General features: G+C 44.9%; 1 protein-coding gene across 8 annotated transcripts in view; it reads left to right on the top strand.

The window, feature by feature from the left end:
* Positions 1 to 19,797, top strand: part of ARHGEF7 (Rho guanine nucleotide exchange factor 7) — a 148,028-nt gene that overhangs the window by 16,130 nt on the left and 112,101 nt on the right. For 3 of the 8 annotated variants that reach the window (XM_058548502.1, XM_058548496.1, XM_058548494.1), the window contains exon 2: positions 12,822 to 12,908. The exons of 2 other annotated variants lie outside the window; for them this stretch is intronic. In XM_058548502.1, coding sequence (XP_058404485.1) covers positions 12,822 to 12,908 — 87 coding nt within the window. Of the gene's footprint in view, positions 1 to 12,586; positions 12,651 to 12,821; positions 12,909 to 13,068; positions 13,088 to 13,118; positions 13,217 to 19,797 lie in introns of those variants that run through there. 3 more of the 8 variants (XM_058548500.1, XM_058548499.1, XM_058548501.1) reach the window with 3 other exon arrangements.

The following is a 19,797-nucleotide window of genomic DNA, read 5'->3' on the forward strand; positions in this document are numbered from 1 at the left end:
TACCGAGAAGTGATATTTGAACAGAGACTCGATGGATATGAGTGAAGGCATAACGTGCATATCCCGGAGAAGAGGATTTCAGGCAGAGAGTAGCTTGTGCAAAGGTCCTGAGGTAGGAGCCTGCCTGGCAAGTTTTGGAGACAGCAGAGGCCAGTGTGAGTTGGGGGACAGTAATAGTTGGATGATGAGGGAAGGAGGGAACATGGGAGCAGACCAGGCTGGGCCTGCTCAGCCATTGCAAGGACTTTGACTTAAAAAAAAAATTAATAGACTTCATTTTTTAGAGCAGTTTTAGGTTTCCAGAAAAATTGAGTAGAATGTACAGAGAATTCCCATATACCCCCTCTCCTTCCCCTCCCCACTCCCCCTATTGTAAATATCTTGCATTAGTGTGGTGCACTTGTTACAATTGATGAGCCAATATTGATACATTATTAACTAAAGTCCATAGTGTACATCAGGGTTCACTCTGGGCTGTACGTTCTGTGGGTTTGGACAAAGTATAAATGACGCGTTCACCATTACAGTATCATACAGGATAGTCACACTGCCTTAAACATCCTCTGTGCTCGGCCTGTTCATCCCTCCCCTAATGCCTGGAAACCACCGATCTTTTTACTGTCACCATAGTTTTGCCTTTTCCAGAATGTCATAGATTTGGAATCATACGGGGTGTAGCCTTTTTAGATTGGCTTCTCTCACTTAGTAATATGCATTTGAGGTTCCTCCATGTCTTTTTGTGGCTTAATAGCTCATTTTATCATTGAATGATTTTCCATTGTCTGGATGTACCACAGTCTATTTATGCATTCACCTACTGAAGGGCATCTTGATTACTTCCAGGTTTTGGCAGTTATGAATAAAGCTACTATAAATATCCACGTGCAGGTTTTTGTGTGAACATAAGTTTTCAACTCAATTCAGTAAAGCAGATTTACCCAAGAAGCGAGATTGCTGGACCTTATAGTAAGAGGATGTTTAGTTTTATAATAAACTGCCAAACTGTCTTTCAAAGTGGCTGTGCCATTTTGCAATCCCACCAGCAGTGAGTGAATTCCTGTCGCTCCACATCCTCACCAGCATTTGGTGTTGTCTCGGTTGGATTTGTGTCATTCTAATAGGTGTGCACTAGTATCTCCTTGCTGTAGTTTGCGCTTCCTTGAGGACAGATGACGTGGAGCATCTTTTCATGTCTGTATGTCTGCTTTGATGAAGTGTCTGTTCAGGTCTTTTGCCCATTTTTAAGTTGGGTTGTCTGTTTTCTTATTATTGAGTTTTAGGAGTTCTTTGTATATTTTGGATACAAGTCCTTGATTGGATGTACGTTTTGCAAATAACTTCTAGTCTGTGCCTTGTCTTTTCATTCTCTTAAAGGACTTTGGCTTTTACTCTGAGTGAAATGAGCTTTTAAGGGTTTTGAGCAGAGGAGTGATGTGACAGGCAAATTATAAATATGCAGTGAGATATTCTAGTTACAGTAATATGGAAGAAATAGAATTCCTGAGTATACATGGGCAGCTTTATCTTGGATGAAGTTCAGTTTTTCTAAGTGATTTTTGAAAACGTATTTCCCAACCAGACTGCTACACATCTTATTCCCAGCTATAGCCCTATTTATTTCAGCCCGCACTCGGCTGATACTTGAGTTTCGGGAAATGACAATCTTTTCATCACCTTTTTACTACTCACAGTTAATATGAAAGTCTCAGCTGGCTGCAAGAGGCTTTTACAGTGTGAGAATTCCGTGCTGTGGTCACCTCCTTCCTCCTGCCTTTCCCTCTAGGGAGGGTCTCAGCTGCTATTTATAGAGTGGCGGGCTTGCCAGTGGATGTCCTCAGCTGTTTCTTCTCCCCTTATTCAGGTTTCTTCCTCTGATAAAGGCTCCCTTTTGCTTCCCAGCCTCTCTCCAAAATCAGCCAGCCCTCTTTGCGTGCCTTCAAACCTCCCACACGCTATCACATGGATTAAAATAGAACTTTTTCCTAGGTGGTCAGTGTCTGGTCTTCTGGCTTTGAGGTTTAACCTGCCTTCAATGCAGCTTCTCGGGCAGTTTAAAAATGAAAGACAGATTCTCTACCTGGGATGGACGGGGGCAAGACAGAGCGCTGCTCTTAGCTCCTGCTGCGGCCCTTCAGTTTCACCGTGTGGGAAGGGGCTTCAGCAACAAGCCTGAAGAGCTAAGGCGAACAAGTGGGGACTGGCAGGCGAGGCATAAAAGCCCTCCGAGACGTCTGAGAACACAGACGGAAACCTGGAGTGCCACCAGAGGTTGTGGGGATGGAGTGGACATTCTAGCCTGAGGAGTCTCGGTCAAAGATAGGACGTGGGGTTGTTCGTGAGGCAAAGAGCAGACCTGTGAGACCAGGCTGCCACCAGTGTCCCATTCAGAGAGCAGACTGCATGTGCTCTCGGGGATGGGACTCCTCCTCTTCTAGAAGGTGCTCAGCCCCACTTGCTGCACTGATACTACAAGGATACAGCAAGTTCCTTCTCTGGATTTATTTACCACCTTTCCATCAGAGACCCCAGGCCTTCTCCACAGGCTTTTCCATGGATGGACACAGAAAAAGACATGGTCAGCCATTCTGAAATGTGTTCAGGAGGAGAGGAAAGGGATGTCAAAGGATCAGAAACAGTATAGAAATGGAGCTTAAGAAGAAAGGAAGCATGGCTCAGATTTACGAAATGCTGTGCCATAATTTATGAGTTGTTTCCATTAGGTCACAAGCATGAGAATGAGAGAAAAAAGATGATCATTCCATATCAACAGCTGAAAACTTTAGATATGAAAATTCTCTGACCACAAGGCCCAATCTGAGTTGCCTTATGAATTTGTACTCCCCTGTTTTCCTGTATCAGGATCCTTCAAAGGCGTGAGAAATGGCATCTGCTTAAGGAATGTAATGAGACATTAACAAAGGCCCATCCCGCGTACCTCTGCTTCCCTAGAGTGCGAATCACAGCCGGACAGGGCACGTGCTGTTTTCCAGAGCGCTCTCATTTGACGATTAATACACACCAGCCTATTCTTATCTAACATTATTAGGGGAACAAAATACAACTTCCGTGGAGAAATTTATTCCAGGTTATCTCATGAATGTTTTATGCTCACATTTTGTAAAATCCATTTTTGGCATTGGCATGAATTTGGGACGGTTGCCAGCATCTCTGAAAGACTTAAAATGTGCTTTTGGAGTTTGTGGGAACCAAGCCTCAGGGGGCGCATGAGTTAATTTAAGCCATGCAGTCTTGCTAGTCCTCTCTCATGAGGTGCCGCATGTCTTGGATGTCTGAATTTAGTCTGGGAACTGGAGATTTTGTACATTTGTATTTCTTACTGCCCTTTGTAATTTGGCTAGTTCAGTACTAAGGGAAGACATTTTATTTTTCCCCAGATGACTGCAGCGTCCATACAGGGATTGGGCTTTGAGATATGTTGAAGAAGGAAAGCAAAAGAAAATTATTAAAGGCTTACATTTCTTTTGTTGAACTACTTGAAATCCTAGGCTACACCTTTTTGGGAGATAATTCACTTACCTGGTATTTAGCAACCAGGTCTTTGAAATTTCCGCTGGGCACTTCATTTGCTTTCCAGTGGATTTGGGGGAGGGGTGCCCAGTGGACTGCCAAGTGACTCTCTTGACCTGTGTGTCCCCCCATTGAACCCCAGTGACTGGAACGAGCACAGAGTGCTGTGGAAGGGCGTAGTCCCCGAGCAGGAGACAGCTGCAGTCTCGTTAGAATAAAGCGGTGGCTACCAGGTAATTAAAAATTAGATGAACCATTAAGTGCTAATTAGACTTTCAGAAGGTGAACTTGGGATTTTAAACACAGCATTGCGTCTCACGCGGAGTGCTGGAGATTTGCCCTACAGTGCCCCCATACGCCGGCAGCCGGCTCTCCCAGGACTGTTTGCAGTGGGGCAGGCGCCTTGGTCTGAGCAGAGCACTAGATTGGAGGGTTCTTCTTCTTCTAAAAAATGTACTTATTTAATAATACTTGCCTGTGGTACAAGATTCAAAGGGTACAAAAGGCATAGAGTGAAGAGCACGCTCCCTCTCCCCGTCCCCCAGGCCTGCTGCCCCTCCCTGGAGGCGGCCCTGCTGAACTACCTGGCTTGTGGCTTCAGAGATATACCATGCACTTCCAAACATGCATGCACATTTTCTTCTCGCCCCGCCTTGTTTTCTTTTTTACACAAAAGGTGGCATGTTATGCATACTGTTCCCCAGGCTCCTTTTCCCCACTTACTGTAACTAGGAGATTGTAACATACCAGGATGTAAGGCTGCCTCTTTTTTAAAGGCTGTGTGGTGGGTGGTGTGTTTTGTGAAAGTACTGTAACTGGTTTAATCTTTTCTCTAGGTCGTTTCCCATCTTTTGCTGCAACACTGTGTTCTGTTTTTAACTGGGCCACCAGGAGGCTCACTGGGTTAGGGTCCCAGCAGAAAACAGATGGCACGCTAACAGAGGTGGTTGAAGCGAGTTTAATGAAGAGGCTATTTACACAGTGTGGGTAGGGATCAGGACAACCTGTAAGAGATGTGGAAGCAGCTGGGAAGCCCTTAATCCCTGAGGCCTGCAGGGAAGAGCAGGAGAAGCGGGTTCCTGGAGCCAGCGAGAGCTGTAGCTGCAGGAGAAGGCTCCCGACAGGAGCTGTGGTCTTCAGTCAAGGAAGACAGCCAGGGGTGTGTTGGCAAAGGCTTAACAACGAGTTCTCTGTGGCCAGGAGCCCTGATTTGTAGTGTCTGCCGATTTCGGTGGTGTAAATACTTCCACTGTGGCGATGCCAAGCTACCAAGAGATGTTACTGAACACGGAGTTGTTCACACACTGTCAGAAAGGGGGAAGCACACTGTCAGCTTTTGTGAGCGCTCCAGCCCGACACTGCAGCCACCAGTGGCTGCCGGCCTGGGTCCTGCTGGGGCCTCTGATGGGCTGATGGTGGACGCAGGCCTCAGAGGTCAGCCTCCTGAAGCACAGAGCCCGTTGGTGAAGTACTCAGGCCGCATGATTTTGGGCAGGTCGTTTCTCCTGAGTCTCTGCTTCTTCATCTGGAGAAGAACAGAATTGCCTCAAATGTTCTCTGACCCTTTCTACACTAAGGTTCTCCCACTCCCCTGTGATCAGTGGATTCAGTGACCTAAGTGGGTAGGTCATTTAGTCAGATTTGCTGACTGTTTTACTACTGAACAGGAGATGCCCGTGGGCCACTGCACTCAGGGAGCTCATGTCTAAGGCAGAAATAAGACGTGTACCAGGAGGTCCAGTTATGTGGTGGCGGCTGCAGAGGGAACAACACATGTTCAGAGGAAGTGGTTCTTTGTAGCTGGGGTGATGAGGCTGCTGATGGCAGAGACCTGGGGAGACTTTTGTTCTGTGGCCGGAAATTTGTTCTCCCAATGGGGGAAAAACAGAACATATCTTGATTGATAGTTCAGTCTACTTATACCACTAGTTCTCTTAAGTATGGTCCTGGTACCATGAGTATCTCCTGGGACCTTGTCAGAAATCCAAAGTCTTGGGTTCCACCCCAGACCTGCTGATTAAACTCTGTGGCGGGGCCTAGTCATCTGTTACTCCAGGTGCTTCTGATGCCTGTGGACATTTGAGAAGCACTGAGTTATACCATATCAGTGGTTCCAGACCTGGCGGCATATCGGTCAGATGGGGAATTTCCGGCAAATACACCCACCCAGGCTTCTGGGCTGTCCTTCAGACCTACTCAATCAGAGCCTCTGGGAACTAGGGTCCTGGGGAGTTACGTGTCTCCCAGATGTCACAAGCTGTGGCAGTTGGCTGTACTCTTGACCTTAATTGTTGTGGTAACACTGAACTTGTTGAATTATTTGCCCTGCTGGAACTGCCTATTCTTTCTCATGCAGTTCTGTACATTCAGACTCTCTGAACGCTTTCGGATTTGGATAGAAGGCAGCCACCTTAGTTGGCACTTTGCTAGGACTGAGGGTGGAGCTGGTTGTTTCTGGCGTGGAGGGTGTGGAGGAGAAGAGTTGAGAAGGAGGAGACTGGACAGTGCGGAGGTCTCTGAAGTCTGACCTTAACATTGCTTCGTGATTTAGTTTGTAGCAAATTCTCAGAGCATCAGACACACCCTTTGTCAAATATTAGGTACAAAAGCCGTATTTCAAAGGAAAATCACAATGGTTTTGGGACTGTCTATGCCTCTGCCTTATTAGAGTTCTTGATGGAAAAGCCTGGAGTTTGTTATTGTGGAGAATTTGGGACAGGATTTCTGGGAAGTGAATTGGGCACTTGTTGGTCATTTGAGGCCACAGTTCTTCTCTGAATACTTCTGGGGAGTGTATTGAGGAGAGCTTGCCTTTGGGTTGTGAAGGCTTTGGTGATTTTACATAAAGCTGCTATGAACATTCTTCTACATGGCCTTCTGTACATATGTTTTCATCTCTCTTTGGGTAAATACCGAGGAGAGAAATTGCTGGGGCTTAGGTGTGTTAAACCTTGCAAGAAACTGCCGGTTTTCCAAGTGTACCATTTTACACTCCCACCGGTCACGATGAGGGTTCCAGTTATTCTCCATCCTTGCCAACACTTGATATGGTCAGCCTTTTCCATCTTAACCATTCTGGGGAGTGTACAGTGTTATCTGTGGTTTTAATTTGCATTTCCGTGGTGACTAATGATATTAAACACTTTTTCATGTGCCCACTTACCATTCATATAGCTTACCTTCATAGCTTAGCAAACTACGAAGAAAGATTTTTAAGTATCTTCTTTTGTACCATCATATCTTCAATGTATTTTTTTCCACTGCAATTTCACCCATGATCTCAGATGTCCTTGATTACTCACCGTCCTGGAAAACACCATGGACTTCTCAAATGTCACACCTTTGGAAAGGCAGTTCCATCTGCCTCTTCACCCTTTCAACCCCACTCAGATGTCACCTTGTGGGTTGGCTGAGCCTCTGGCCCTGCCCTATGTCTATAGAATTTGTTTCTTTCCTCTGTGCTTCCATGGTCCTGAGCGTGCATCTATGTGGTTGCACTTGTCATGATGTGTGCAGTTCTTCCCTGCCTCACTGAGGGCAGGGTCCTTGTCTCACTTGTCTTTGCATTCATGGTGTTTATCACACGATCTGGCATGGAGTCTAGGTCCAATATGGTTGAATTAATTTATTAGCCATTTGATCCTCCCAACAACTCTGTGAGGAAGGTAAACATATTAGCCTTAAATCGGGGATAAGGGCGTAGACCCTGAGGGGTCAAGTCACTTGTCCAAGCTCAGCATGTATGTTGCAGAGTCAGGCACTAACCATCAAGTTCTGACTCTTTTACATTACAGTTTTCCAACAGGTATGTTGTTTTATGTACAGTGTTCTTTGAACTGGCTAGCTCCATGCACTTATGTACGCGTACATGAAGATTTTTAAGGCATGGGATAGTTTTCAGGGAATCCACTTCCAGATTCTCAGCTTGCACTTGCACTCACCTAAAACTGACTAGCCTGAGAAGGTGCTGCTATCAAGGAAGGTGTCGAGCTGGTTCAGCTGTCCCACCTGCCTTTCACAATGGCCTTTCTCCCCTTCACAGAACAGGGCAGACTGTTCATCCATCTGCCGCTTCCTGAGGCGCTCTGCTGCCATGTAACAAAGGGACAGTTAGAAATATCCATTGTGTTGAGAAGTGAATGACTCGAATGACTGAATTTTGCAGCTCAGGGGTTTCTACTTAGCTTTCAGAGAAATTGAAGGAGACCCTAATCAAGCTGTTAACTGATGATTTAAAAAATTTTTTATTTATGATAGATTGTATCTGGACTTTGGCTGTGTAACTCAGAGAGCTTCGAAGAATCAAGTTACGTCATAACAAAACTCCTTCCATTTCCATGTACTTATTTTTATGAACAAGGTCTCTCAGTGTTTGCATCGCCCAAGATAGGAATAGAACTGATGCTGGACATATCTTTTTCTAGCAGTAAGTGATAGTCATCCATAGGTAAATGAACTAATTAAAAAAAAACCCTAAACATCTCATTAAGATATACATTTCCAAATAAAAGTTTGCATTTTTTATTTAATACTTTTCATCAAAACTGTAATACATTGTTTCCATCGTTTGTGTACTAACAATAGTTGTGTTAACTCACTTTAGAAGAAAACTCATAACAATTAGATCCTTTTGGCTTAATAATCTTAAATGTAGAGTCGATTCTCATTATTTGTGGTAGTTACATTCTACAAAGTCACCGTGAACACTGAATTAGCAACTACTGAACCATTGTTCCTAGGGTAAATACAGGGTTAGTTTCCTTCGAGACTCTGGTCACAACATCTCGTCAACCAGTCAATACCTAATCTTGTTTTCAGTGTATTTCTGTTTAAAGACAGCTTCTTTAACATATTTCTTACAAGTAATTAATTACATGCATATTTCTTTATAATAAAACACTATTTCAACTATAGCATTATGTAATGTAGTCTACTGTGATGTGACCGTCCTACTTTAACTCTTCCTCTCAGTCATATACATAGTACACACATACAGTAAACACATACTGTGTACTGTACAGTACAGTGATGCAGGAAAGCAAGCCTTGAAAAAACATTAAGCAAAGATTAAACATTTCAAATTTGACGAAAACATTAACTAAAACCTTACTGTCGATGGAGCTTCAGGATGTGTGATGGGGCAGTGCAAGGAGTGGTTAAAGTTCTCAACCTTGGCTTGCCCTATGAAAACCAAGGGAGAGCGGGGGAACTTACTTAGCGGGAGAGGAAGACATCAGTGGGGGTGGCATGCTAGATCTGGCAGTTCCGCCTCAGGAGTTTGGCTTTCACAACTTGTTGATGGTGTCAGCAACTTTCCCTCCCAAACTGGCTTGAAAAATTGCTTCAGCCTTGTCTGTCTGGCTTTTCGCCTTAAATCTTTAAGTGTCTCGGCATAAGGAACAAACGCAGTGGAGGTTAGGCGCTTAAATGTGAGGCTGCGTTCAAGCATAGGGTCATACTCTTCCATGTCATTGAAAATTTTTTCCAAGGCAGAATTCCATTCTGATATTTTGGCTGCTGTGAGAGGGACAATTCTTGGAGTCGTAGGCTGACTTTCATCACCATCCTCGTCATCACTGACTCCAATGCCATGTTTTGTCATCTCATCCAGGTCTTCGTTGGTGGGTTCTACTGCCATTTCTGCCAAAATGTCCTCCACATCTCCTTCTTTCATGTCATCGAAACCTTCTCCACTTATTTGCTGTGCAATATGCGTTATGTTTTTGACAGTGTTCTTTATATTTTCTGTAACACCTTCAAAGCCTTCGAAATTTTTCACACAATCTGGCCAAATATTTTCCCAACAGTTATTGATAGTAGCCTGCTTGATGCTGTCCCAGGCTGTGCCAATATAATCAATAGCATTTCGAATAGTGACTGACTTCCAGTAGTCCATCACGGTGGCTTCCTTGTTTGCCTCAAGAGCCTCGAAAGCCTTGCTGTAAAGCTCCCTGGTATAGTGGGCCTTGAAAGCTTTTATTATGCCCTGATTGAGGGGTTGGATTAGAGATGCAGTGTTTGGGGGCATGAAGAGAACTTCTATGTCGGGGTGGGCATTTTCGAGTTCCTCGTGGCAATGAACTGGAGCATTATCCAAAATTAATAAGACCCTGAAGGCAAGGTTTTTGCCATGGAGATAGCGTTCAGCTTCTGGGATGAAGCAGTTGTGGAACCAGTCCCAGAATATTCCAGACGCCATCCATGCTTTTTTGTTCCACCTCCAATGGACTGGCATCCGGTTCAGGTTTTTCCCCCTAAGTGCTCGTGGGTTTTGTGCTCTGTGTACCATTAGGGGTTTGCACTTAAAGTCGCCCTTGGCATTGGCACATAATAGCAAGGTTGCACGGTCTGGGAATGATTTAAAGCCAGGAGCTTTGGAGGCCATTTGCATGACATAGGTTCGTTTGCCAACATTCTTGTAAAACAAGCTTGTCTCATCAGCATTGAAAACCTGCTCTTTCATATAACCCTTTTCGTGTATAATGCTCAATAGGTATTTTTTAAATTCTTCTGCAGCCTCCTGATCCGCAGAACCTGCCTTGGCTGCAAGTCTAACGTTTTTCATGTGGTATCGCCTTTTGAAACGTGCGAGCCAGCCCGCACTAGCCGAGAAAGGTTTAACATTTTCTTGTCCCTGGGTAACGTGACCGTAAATTTCTTTGGCTTTCAGCCTCACAACAACACTGTCCAGTGCACTCTTTTTATCGGTTGTCATCTCATGAATCCACAAAGTTAGCTGCTTTTCCATCTTTTCCATAGCTGCATCACGCACTATAGATGTTACTTTAGCAATTTCCGGAGCGGCCTCACGTACAGATTGGCGGATCTCCTCTTCCTTTTTCTGGATGTACCGTATTGTTGATTCATTAACGTTGAATTCACGGCCAACAGCACTATAACTCAGGCCTGAACGAAGCTTATCTAACACACGTATTTTCTCTGTAAGGCACATCACAGTCTTCTTGCGCTTAGGAACACTAGACAGTGCTTTAGCACTACGCTTGGGGGCCATTTACAACAGTGAAATCAACAAACAGTGAAATCAACAGTGAAAAACAACAAAAAGCAGAAAAATGTGGCACCAGTAGACCACGCAAAGGACATCTGCTTACATTACGAGCTTAAACAAGATGGCAGAGCATGGCCTTGTTCAGAGTCAGCTGGAATGTGTGCATACGGCAGTTCAAAATTTTTGCTGCTCTGCACATGTCCATAAATGACTGAGAAGGTGTCACAAGTATTGATTTTGGGGTTACACATAAATTTTATTGAGTGGGAGAATTTGCAAATACAGAATCCGTGAATAATGAGAATTAACTGTATTTGTATGGGTCTCTTGCAAAAACAGTGTGATCAGTAACATTTTCAAGCATAAAAATATGTTCCTTTAGGATATAATTTTGTGGGGGAAGTGGAATGGAAATGAGTTAAAGGAGAAAAGAATTAATGTAAAATTTTTCACTTAAAGAAGAGCTTGTTCATAATTTTTTTAGATGGAGAATGGGTGTTATCTCTATTGTATTTAGATTCTATAGGATATATTTTTTAAAAAGGATATTTGTTTAGTTTTAAAATGTCATTATTGGGATGTCAGAAATTAATACTTTGCAACTACTAAAATTATGAAGAATTTAGATGTTAACTACATATTTGGCACATAATTTTTCAAAGTTCTTTTGGGGAGAGGAGCAAAATGGACTAGGAGGCAGGTTTGGTTTTGCTGTTCCACTCTAAGTTCCACGGAAAAAATAAATCTGTTCAATTTGGAGGGAAATATGTTGGCACTTTCTTCTAAGAATTTTTAAACCATAGGAAAAAAGTCTCATTTCCTCTCTCTCTGAACCTCTCAATACCCTGGTTTGGTTTGGTTTTGATTTGTAATTTTACAAGACGTGAGCACTTTGAAATCACAGTACTCCTGAGCGAGGCCGGATGGAATGTCCCGAGTTCCCCCTAGAGGATAGGACAAAAATGCCTTGAATGCCCTCAAACGCTAGAATTCTGGATGATGCTTTAGTGTAACTGCCAAAACAAAGTCTTCCTCTGCAGGTTCAGAACACAACAAAAAGCTCTTCGATGTCTCGGGCGTCTGTCGGGCGTCTGCGGGCATTGTTTTCGTAATTGGTACTGTTCCCGTTTCCTTGCCGTTCCTCGCCCGGAGAGCTGTCAGTAACTCCTTGCACGTGTGGCCGGTGGCCTCCCAGTCCGAGCTCGGACCCGGACCAGGACCAGGCAGTCTGCACGAGCCCTCCTCGCTGCTCCTCTCCTGTGGGGAGGCTGCATTCGCCACGACTTCTCCCCCGCTGACTTACTCGCCGGCGTGTCACCAGCTCTCCTGGTTAATCATTCGTGAGGCACACGGCCTGTATTCGGGAAGAGAAAACACTGCACTTTAATCCCAACACGCATTATTTATGTTGTTAATTATGTTAAATGATCGCATTAGAGTACTACCTCCGCTCTCCCGGAGCCAGGGGCGAGCAAGAACCGAAGAACACGGGTTCTCTCCAGCCCCTTCGGGGTTGTTCGAGCTGCCGAGGCCGAGCTTTCCCGCCTCGTGGGCGGGGCGGGCTGTGGCCGCGCGGGGCGAGGCCGAGGGCGGGGGCCAGGTGGGCCGCGGCCGAGGATGAGGACGAGGACCAGGTGGGCGGGGTCCGCGGGGGCGAGGCCGAGCTCTCCCGGCCCCCGTGGGCGGGGCGGGCTGTGGCCGCGCGGGGCAAGGCCGAGGGCGGGGGCCAGGTGGGCCGCGGCCGAGGATGAGGACGAGGACCAGGTGGGCGGGGTCCGCGGGGGCGAGGCCGAGCTCTCCCGGCCCCCGTGGGCGGGGCGGGCTGTGGCCGCGCGGGGCGAGGCCGAGGGCGGGGGCCAGGTGGGCCGCGGCCGAGGATGAGGACGAGGACCAGGTGTCGGGGTGAGGGGGCCGCGCGTGGGCCGGGCCAGGTGGCCCGCAGACGAGGTTGAGGATGAAGAGCAGGTGGGCCGCGGGGGCGAGGCCAGGGACCGGAAGAGGGCGCGCGCGAGGCCGACCGGGGCGCGGTCTGAAGACGTCACTTCCGGCGCGGGCCCACTTCCCGGTGAGGGCAGGGGCCTGAGATTGGTGCAGCCGGGAGGAAGGAAAAAGGGTGAGGAGAGGCGGCGGCCGAGCGGGCGGGCGCCGGGGGTGGCGGGGTCGCTCCGGGCCGCCTGCGCCGCCCGCCCGCCCGCCCGGGTCTCCCGCCGGGGCCGCCTCGGGTTCGCCGCGGGGCCTGTCCGCGGCCTCCCGCGGCGCTCAGCGCCTGTGCTCTGTGTTGCAGGTCTACCCGGAGCCCCGGAGCGAGGGCGAGTGCCTGAGCAACATCCGCGAGTTCCTGCGAGGCTGCGGGGCCTCCCTGCGCCTGGAGGTGAGGGCGCGGGCCCGCGGGCGGGGGCCGGGCGGGGGCGCGGGGCGGGGCGCGGAGGCCAGCTCGCCGGCCGCTCCGGGGGTGGGCGCGGTCCCAGGCTGCGGGGAGCCGCTGTGCGCGGCCCCGTTTTCGTCTCTCGCCGCGGTGAGGAAGGGTGGTTCCAGCAGCGCTTCGTGCAGGTGACCCCCGTTTTCCACAGTCGTCTGCCAGGAGTGCGATCTGATTTCTTGGCACCTGCCTCAGCCTTCACTCTGCTTGTGGACATTCTTGGAGGACCCTCCTGCAGGACTGGGTCAGCCCCTCAGCAGGTGATCAGGCAAAGTCTGGCAGAAATAAAACGGGCCCCAAATCCTCCCAGCCTCACTCCTTTCTCTGCTTTTTCTTCCTCGGGCCAGAAATTAGGTGGTTTTACTCTCACATTTGAGGTTTAAGTTAGACACAGACTAGTCTGTGTCTTGGGGACCGTACTGGGCTAGGGGTCTTTCCATATTGCTTACGGCGTTGTCATGCAGTCTTTCAGTGGCAGCTCTCAGAACATTTCTCTTTTTCATCTTATTTAACCATATGTGGTTTTTCTTAATCTTGGGGTAGTACTTTAGATGTAGAAACCTGGCTGTTCTTTTACTTGGGAATTACAGGCTGATGTGGTTGCGGTCAGTTCTGTTTAAATCTTGCCTCTTCCGCTTACTACTTTACCACCCGTAGCCTTTGTTTCTTTATCTGAGAACTGAGACTAGTTATTCCAAGCTGCTAGATAACAGTATGTGAAAGCAGCTTCGACAGAACCTGTTGCGTGAGATGATCCCATAAAGGTTTCCCATCCCAAAAGGGCAGTCTCTTAGCCTAGGTTTCTTGGGAAAAAATTTAGAAGTCATCAAATCTATGAGGGAAGGTTGTATGGAAAGCTTATCTGTTACTTGAAATTAGATATGTAGGAATTGATAGGCATGAAAGCACTGTTTCTATGAAGGATTGTAAACACGAAGATGTGTTATTGTTGGTAATATTTAGTGTCTGTGAGGAAACCATGTGCAGATAAGTGAAAATGCTGAGTGGAGAGTCCAGAGACCTGGGGCTGTTTAGGAGGGGGGACCTTGTTTCAGAAAGGCCTGTTCCTCTGCTGGGTGGGCTTTGTCGTTTTGTCGTTGCACTTCCACGTTGGGTTGTGATAATGTGCTTTGCTTGCCACAATTTTTGCTTTTTCTTTATTTTGATAAAATCCTTTGAAGAGGATTTTATCATCCTCTTCAAACTTGAGTTTTGTTTATAGTAAATTTGAAACTCAGCTTGCGCATTAAGGTTATAATCTGACAACTTCAGCATAAGACTTTTTAAGAAAGTATTATTTTAAAGAAAGTTGTGTTAAAAAAAACCCCTTATCCTTAGTTTTCCAAAGGTTGCTGTTGAAGTTTCGTATAGCAACTATTTTTTATAATTAAGAGTTTCTTTAAAGATGCTCTGGAAGAGAGTTTGTTTACTAACATCGCAAGCATCTAGGCACATAGTAGGCCTTCAATAAAGGCCTACTATGTAATTGATTGAGGTTGAAGTTTGGTTAGTAGCGAATAAGTTTCCTTTTAAATTAAAAAAATGACATTTTGTGCTATTTTTAAAAGAGTACATATGTTTTCCAGTAAATGTAAAATGGAGATGAATTTTGTTAGCATTCTTTTAAGCTCAGTTGTAAGTCACACTTAAAACTCCTAATTACCTAAGAGATAATTAAGAAAAAGAAAACAGAGCATCAGACACCTCAAATTGGGGGCCAGCCCGGGGGTCTAGTGGTTAAGTTCAGCATGCTCTGCTTTGGCGGCCTGAGTTTGCAGGTTTGGATCCTGGATCTACACCACTCGTCAGCCATGCTGTGGCAGCATCCCACTTACAAAATAGAGGAAGATTGGCACAGATGTTAGCTCAGGGCCAATCTTCCTCGGCAAAAAAACAAAACAAAAAACCCCTCAGATTGTTCAGGCGTTCTGATTTTTAGGAAGTTACCCTGAAGAAGGAGCTCTGTATGGTAAGGACCCTACGTAGGCTTCCAGACTTGTTCTAATCCATAGTGCAAAGGGACCTAGGCCTGTTCCCTGAAAGACAGCCTCACACGTGGACCACAGTGCAGCAGTTTCCCAGTGTTTTTAGAGAAAAACGTGTAGAAAGGGACTGACGAGGGGAGGGCCTTGCGCTTCTGAAATGCATTTCATGTTCACAAAAATCTGAAAGACAAACGTTTTGAAATTTCAAGGATGAAAGTTAAAAAACTGAAAACTGGTAGCTTGAACTGTAGGTTAGTTTTTGTTCTATAGTTACGTGTCAGGGTGCTTCTTTCCAGGGGTTCGTTTAGACTGTGTGTGTAACAGACTGTTTTTGGTATATATATTTTCTTGTTCATCATTTTAAACTATCCTAAGATTTTTTAAAGGAAAAGAGGAACTGAACATCGTAATTACCATGTCAGTTATTTCAGTGCAGACACCTCTTAATTAGCTGTAGGAAATCAGGTGTTATCCCCGAATGAGTTGTTCTGATTATGAAAGAAATTTTCATTTTAAAGGAGTTTTGTACAGTTTGCATTTATTGTTAAACTTTGAGAAGCAATTCAGGTTTTAAGTTGGAAAACATTTTTAAATTTGGAAAATTAAAAACGTAAAAATTGGAGAACTATGTGTAGGAAAGTAGCACATGTAACTTAGATGACCTTTTCATTTTTCTTATATTTTTCTTTGCTGCCCAGCATGCATCTTATTTGAACCTTTCTTTTGTTTCCTTAAATAGTATGGAGTTTGATAGGAATTTAGTGTTTTTCCCTTGTTCTTGATGATGTAATAAGGTAAGATCTTATGTGAGATGACCCTGTTTAGAACTATATTTGTTTAGGTAATTAAAGTTGGTACTTTTCTTGAGAAGTTAAATTTGCTGATAAAAGAAGCCAGGCACTGTGATTCTCTCTGACTACTCATGAGAATATTATGTTTAGAAATCCTGGTTTGCCTGGTGTATGTAGCAGGTCAGACCATGTCCTAGACACCTATGCAGCACTGGGGGAGAGAGAACCTTGCTCATGCTGACCAAGTCATGTCTTTTATAGTTTTCCAGAGTCTCCATCTGTTCTCTGATTTCAGTTGTCAATTATCATGTCTTTTTATTTGTAACACTTTCTAAAGGACTTTCACATGTCTTATTTTGCTTTTCAAACAGTCTTTTGAGTTATCACAGCCCTCGACTTATGTAAGGAAACACAGCCCAACACTTTAGTTCTCAACATTAACCATGTGAACGTTAACACATGAACCACTGTTGGGGTTTTTTAGAAATGCTGATGCGTGGACCCATCGCCAGAGGTTGTAGGTTCAACAGGTCATGGGGAGCGGGGGTGGATGTGAGAGTCTCCACGCCTGAATTAAGCAGAAGAGCCGATGGGGCTGTGCAACCACATTGTGTACGCGGAGAGTGGCTGAGCTGGGACAAGGATCTGGGGTTTGGAGTAAGTTAGGTGTGTTCTCACTGTGCTGTAGGTGGCGTTGCTTCCTGACCCTGGAGAAGCGAGCAATGTCAGGTTCGGGACTACAACTCTACTCTATACTCTTCTATATTGTTAGGTCAGTTGTCAGCAGCTGCAAACTGATGTGTGTCCTGATGACCATAGATAAGCCAGAATAGGCAGATTTATGTAAGGGAAATAATGCTGAAGCTATTTGTGCTTAAAACTGTGAAAGAAAACAATTCCCTTGACCATGAGGCTGTTTAGGCTGAAGTGTTCTGAGTTTACGCTCCAAGACTGTTTTGGTAGCACTTTAACTTTAGGGCTTGTTTTTGCTAGGACGAATGGTGGACTTGTTTGTGTCATAGATGTAAATCTTTGCTGACTTTGTTTTCTTATTTTTTTTTTTTTTTTTTACCTATTTTTAACAAATTTGTATCTTTTTTTTTGGTGAGGGAGGTTCGCATCTGTTGCCAATCTTCCTCTTTTTTATGTTTGAGGAAGGTTAGCCCTGAGCTAACATCTGTGCCAGTCCTCCTCTGTTTTGTATGTGGGTCGCCGCCACAGCATGGCTGACAAGTGGTGCAGGTCTGCATCCAAGATCCAAACCCATGAACCCAGGCCGCGGAAGCGGAACGCGTCAGACCCAACCACTACGCCACAGGGCCGGCCCCAAATTTGTATCTTTTAGCTAAGAATCATTATTTTCTTGGAGCTCTCCACCTGTGTCACCATCAGTAGCAATTGGCAGCTGCTCAGTGTAATTTTTCACAGAAAACCAAGTTTGTGTCACTTCCCAAGAATTGTGTGTGTGATGCCCAGCAGGCTTGTGATGTGGGTGCCGAGTGGTTAGTTAGGCATGCTCTCGCAACTACGGTTTTCATCTTCAGCAAAAGTCTCCTGTCTTGGACTTCCACGTTCTTGCTCAGCCACTGCTAGTGGCCCAGGAATATCAGTTTTCCGCTTCGGCGGGTAGGGGGCGATGTAGCACAGTGGCCCTGACCCAACCCCAGCTTTCTGTCCCACTCTGCCACTGGTTAGCTGTGCCATCTGCAAAAGGGGCATCATCTCTTTGTATTTGTTGGCAGGATTAAATGAATTAATGTAGGGCACTTAGAACAGTGCCTCTCATGTTTTAGGTGCTAAATAGACAGTAGTTATTGTTATACTTTTTATCATTCTCTTTTTGTAGTTTGAACCACATTGCTGTGTACTTTTTTTAAATCTTAACCCACTAATCCATATACATTATACAAAATTCAGGAACTAGAGAAATGTAAGAAGAAAATGAAAAATTGTTTAATGCTACATATAGAGATAACCATTGTTAAAATTAGTATATATTTCTTAGTCTTTTTCCCCTTTGCACATATGTAAAAATGCTTTTAAGATATTCCTGACATCGTAGTGTACGTGTTTTATAACATGCTTTAACTTGATGTAGTGTGACTGTTTTCTTGTGTTAAATATTTGTGTACTTATTTTTAATGGCTGCCCCATAGTTTGAGGTGGCAGTCCGCATTTTTGGATGTACAGGTTGTTTCTAAGTTTTCACTGTTGTAAACGGTGAACTGTGTGATGGACATTCCTGTACAAAATCCTTCATCCTTGATTATCTTTGTAGGAGAAATTCCCTGGTAGGGCACTGCTAGGTCAAAGGTAGGAGTTTTAAGGGTTTGGAACACCTGTCGCCCAGTTGTCTCCAGCCTTAGCCTTCTGGTAGTGGTATCTGAGAGCACTCCTTTCCAGTCTGTCCTGTGATGGCCTTTACCTGTTGTAAGTGTTCTCTTTCCCTCAGGAAGATGAAAACCTGTTTGGATAAACATTTTGGTTTTTCTTTTCTTGTGTCGTCCTCAGTGCCCACGTCTGGGTACATGATAAACTAAAGCACGTGGAAGGTGCTCAGGATTTCCTGCATTGGACTTTTGAAGGAGGATGGGAAGGAAAAGCTGCTGGAATAGGAAAGAAGAGTTGAAAACCTCAGGCGTTTGCAGTATTATTTTCCAGCTTTCTCACAAGTAACCTCTGGCTTGGTGCTGGCTGGAGGCGTTCTGGGGCCGCTCTGTGCAGGCGGGAACTCTGGCTGGAAGCACATCTCCAGACTGTTTGCAAAGGTGCTGATTCATCACCCTTTGTGTGTGAAGGATGAGGTTTGCATTTTCTCTTTAAAGTCCAGAACGCGTGGAACAGTGTTCAGGCGGGCTCTCCAGTATTGTAATCAGTTGGGCTGATTTAGTGAGTGAGGGTGAGGTTTTGGAAGAGAAATTGCCTTACATATTTCTGAAAGCACTCATCTTCCTGTATTTCTGAAGAACAAATTCTTTTGTTTATTGCTATGCATAATGCTCAGTTCTCTTCTAGGTTTTTAGCCAAGGTTATGATTGAGATTCTGTCCAAAAGAATATTTAAAAATACTATTAAAATAATTAAAAATGCTTACATGGAAACTTAAAACTTGTTGATGCAGACTTAAGAATTAATTGAGATAAAGACAAAGGTATTTGTCTAGTCCTTTCCCTAGACAGGGGATGCCCCACCCAAGCATTACCTTCGTCTAGATTCAGACAGAGGGTAGTTAAGCTGTTTACTACAACTTTGCATTGAAGATGTGTCTTCTTAGCTCGTTGTCTTCTGTCCTGTTGACTCAGTGCTGAGCTGGAAATGGTTGGTCATGACATAGTGTTTATTGACTGACTTAATGAATAAACGCATGAAGTCACTTTATTTATGCCTTTGCCAGAACTTGCCTTTTAAGGAAGTTGAGATAAATTAAATAATTAAAAAAGAGTCATTTAGGAGATGAAATGAGTGACGATTCTCGGAACATCTTGTAGATACTTAAAAGCAAAGAATGTAAAATTCTGCTTAGATATTGTAATTGTATTTTAATTTTTCCTGGCAAATAGCGTCAAAGTTGACCTCTGTCCTGTATATTAGTGCTTTGCTAAACTGTCTTGTAGGATGAGCAGTTAGTCATCTCTGTATCCAGGCTGCTTTTCCAGTGTAGATAACTAGATCTTCCCCTCCATTCCAGATCTTTGGGGTGTCTCATTGTCTAGATCAGCGCTGTCCAATAGAAATATAATGTGAGCCACATTTGTAATTTTAAATTTTCTAGTAACTACATTAAAAAAGTAAAAAGAAACGTGAAATTAATTTTGATGGTACATTGTATATTTAACCCAGTGTAACTATAATGTTATTTCAGCATGTAGTTGGTAGAAACATATGAATGAGATTTTTACTTTGTTTTCACGTTGAGTCTTTAAAATCTGGTGTGTATTTGTGGCACTCACAGCTCACCTCACTCTGGTCAGCCACATTTCAAGTGCTCAGCAGCCCTCCGCCAGTGGCGCGCACGTCGGACAGTGAAAGTCTGGATCACTTGAGAGGCTGGAGAAATAGTTGTCT

This window comes from Diceros bicornis, chromosome 9 (assembly GCF_020826845.1).
Source record: "Diceros bicornis minor isolate mBicDic1 chromosome 9, mDicBic1.mat.cur, whole genome shotgun sequence".
In the NCBI taxonomy this organism is placed as follows: Eukaryota; Metazoa; Chordata; class Mammalia; order Perissodactyla; family Rhinocerotidae; genus Diceros; species Diceros bicornis.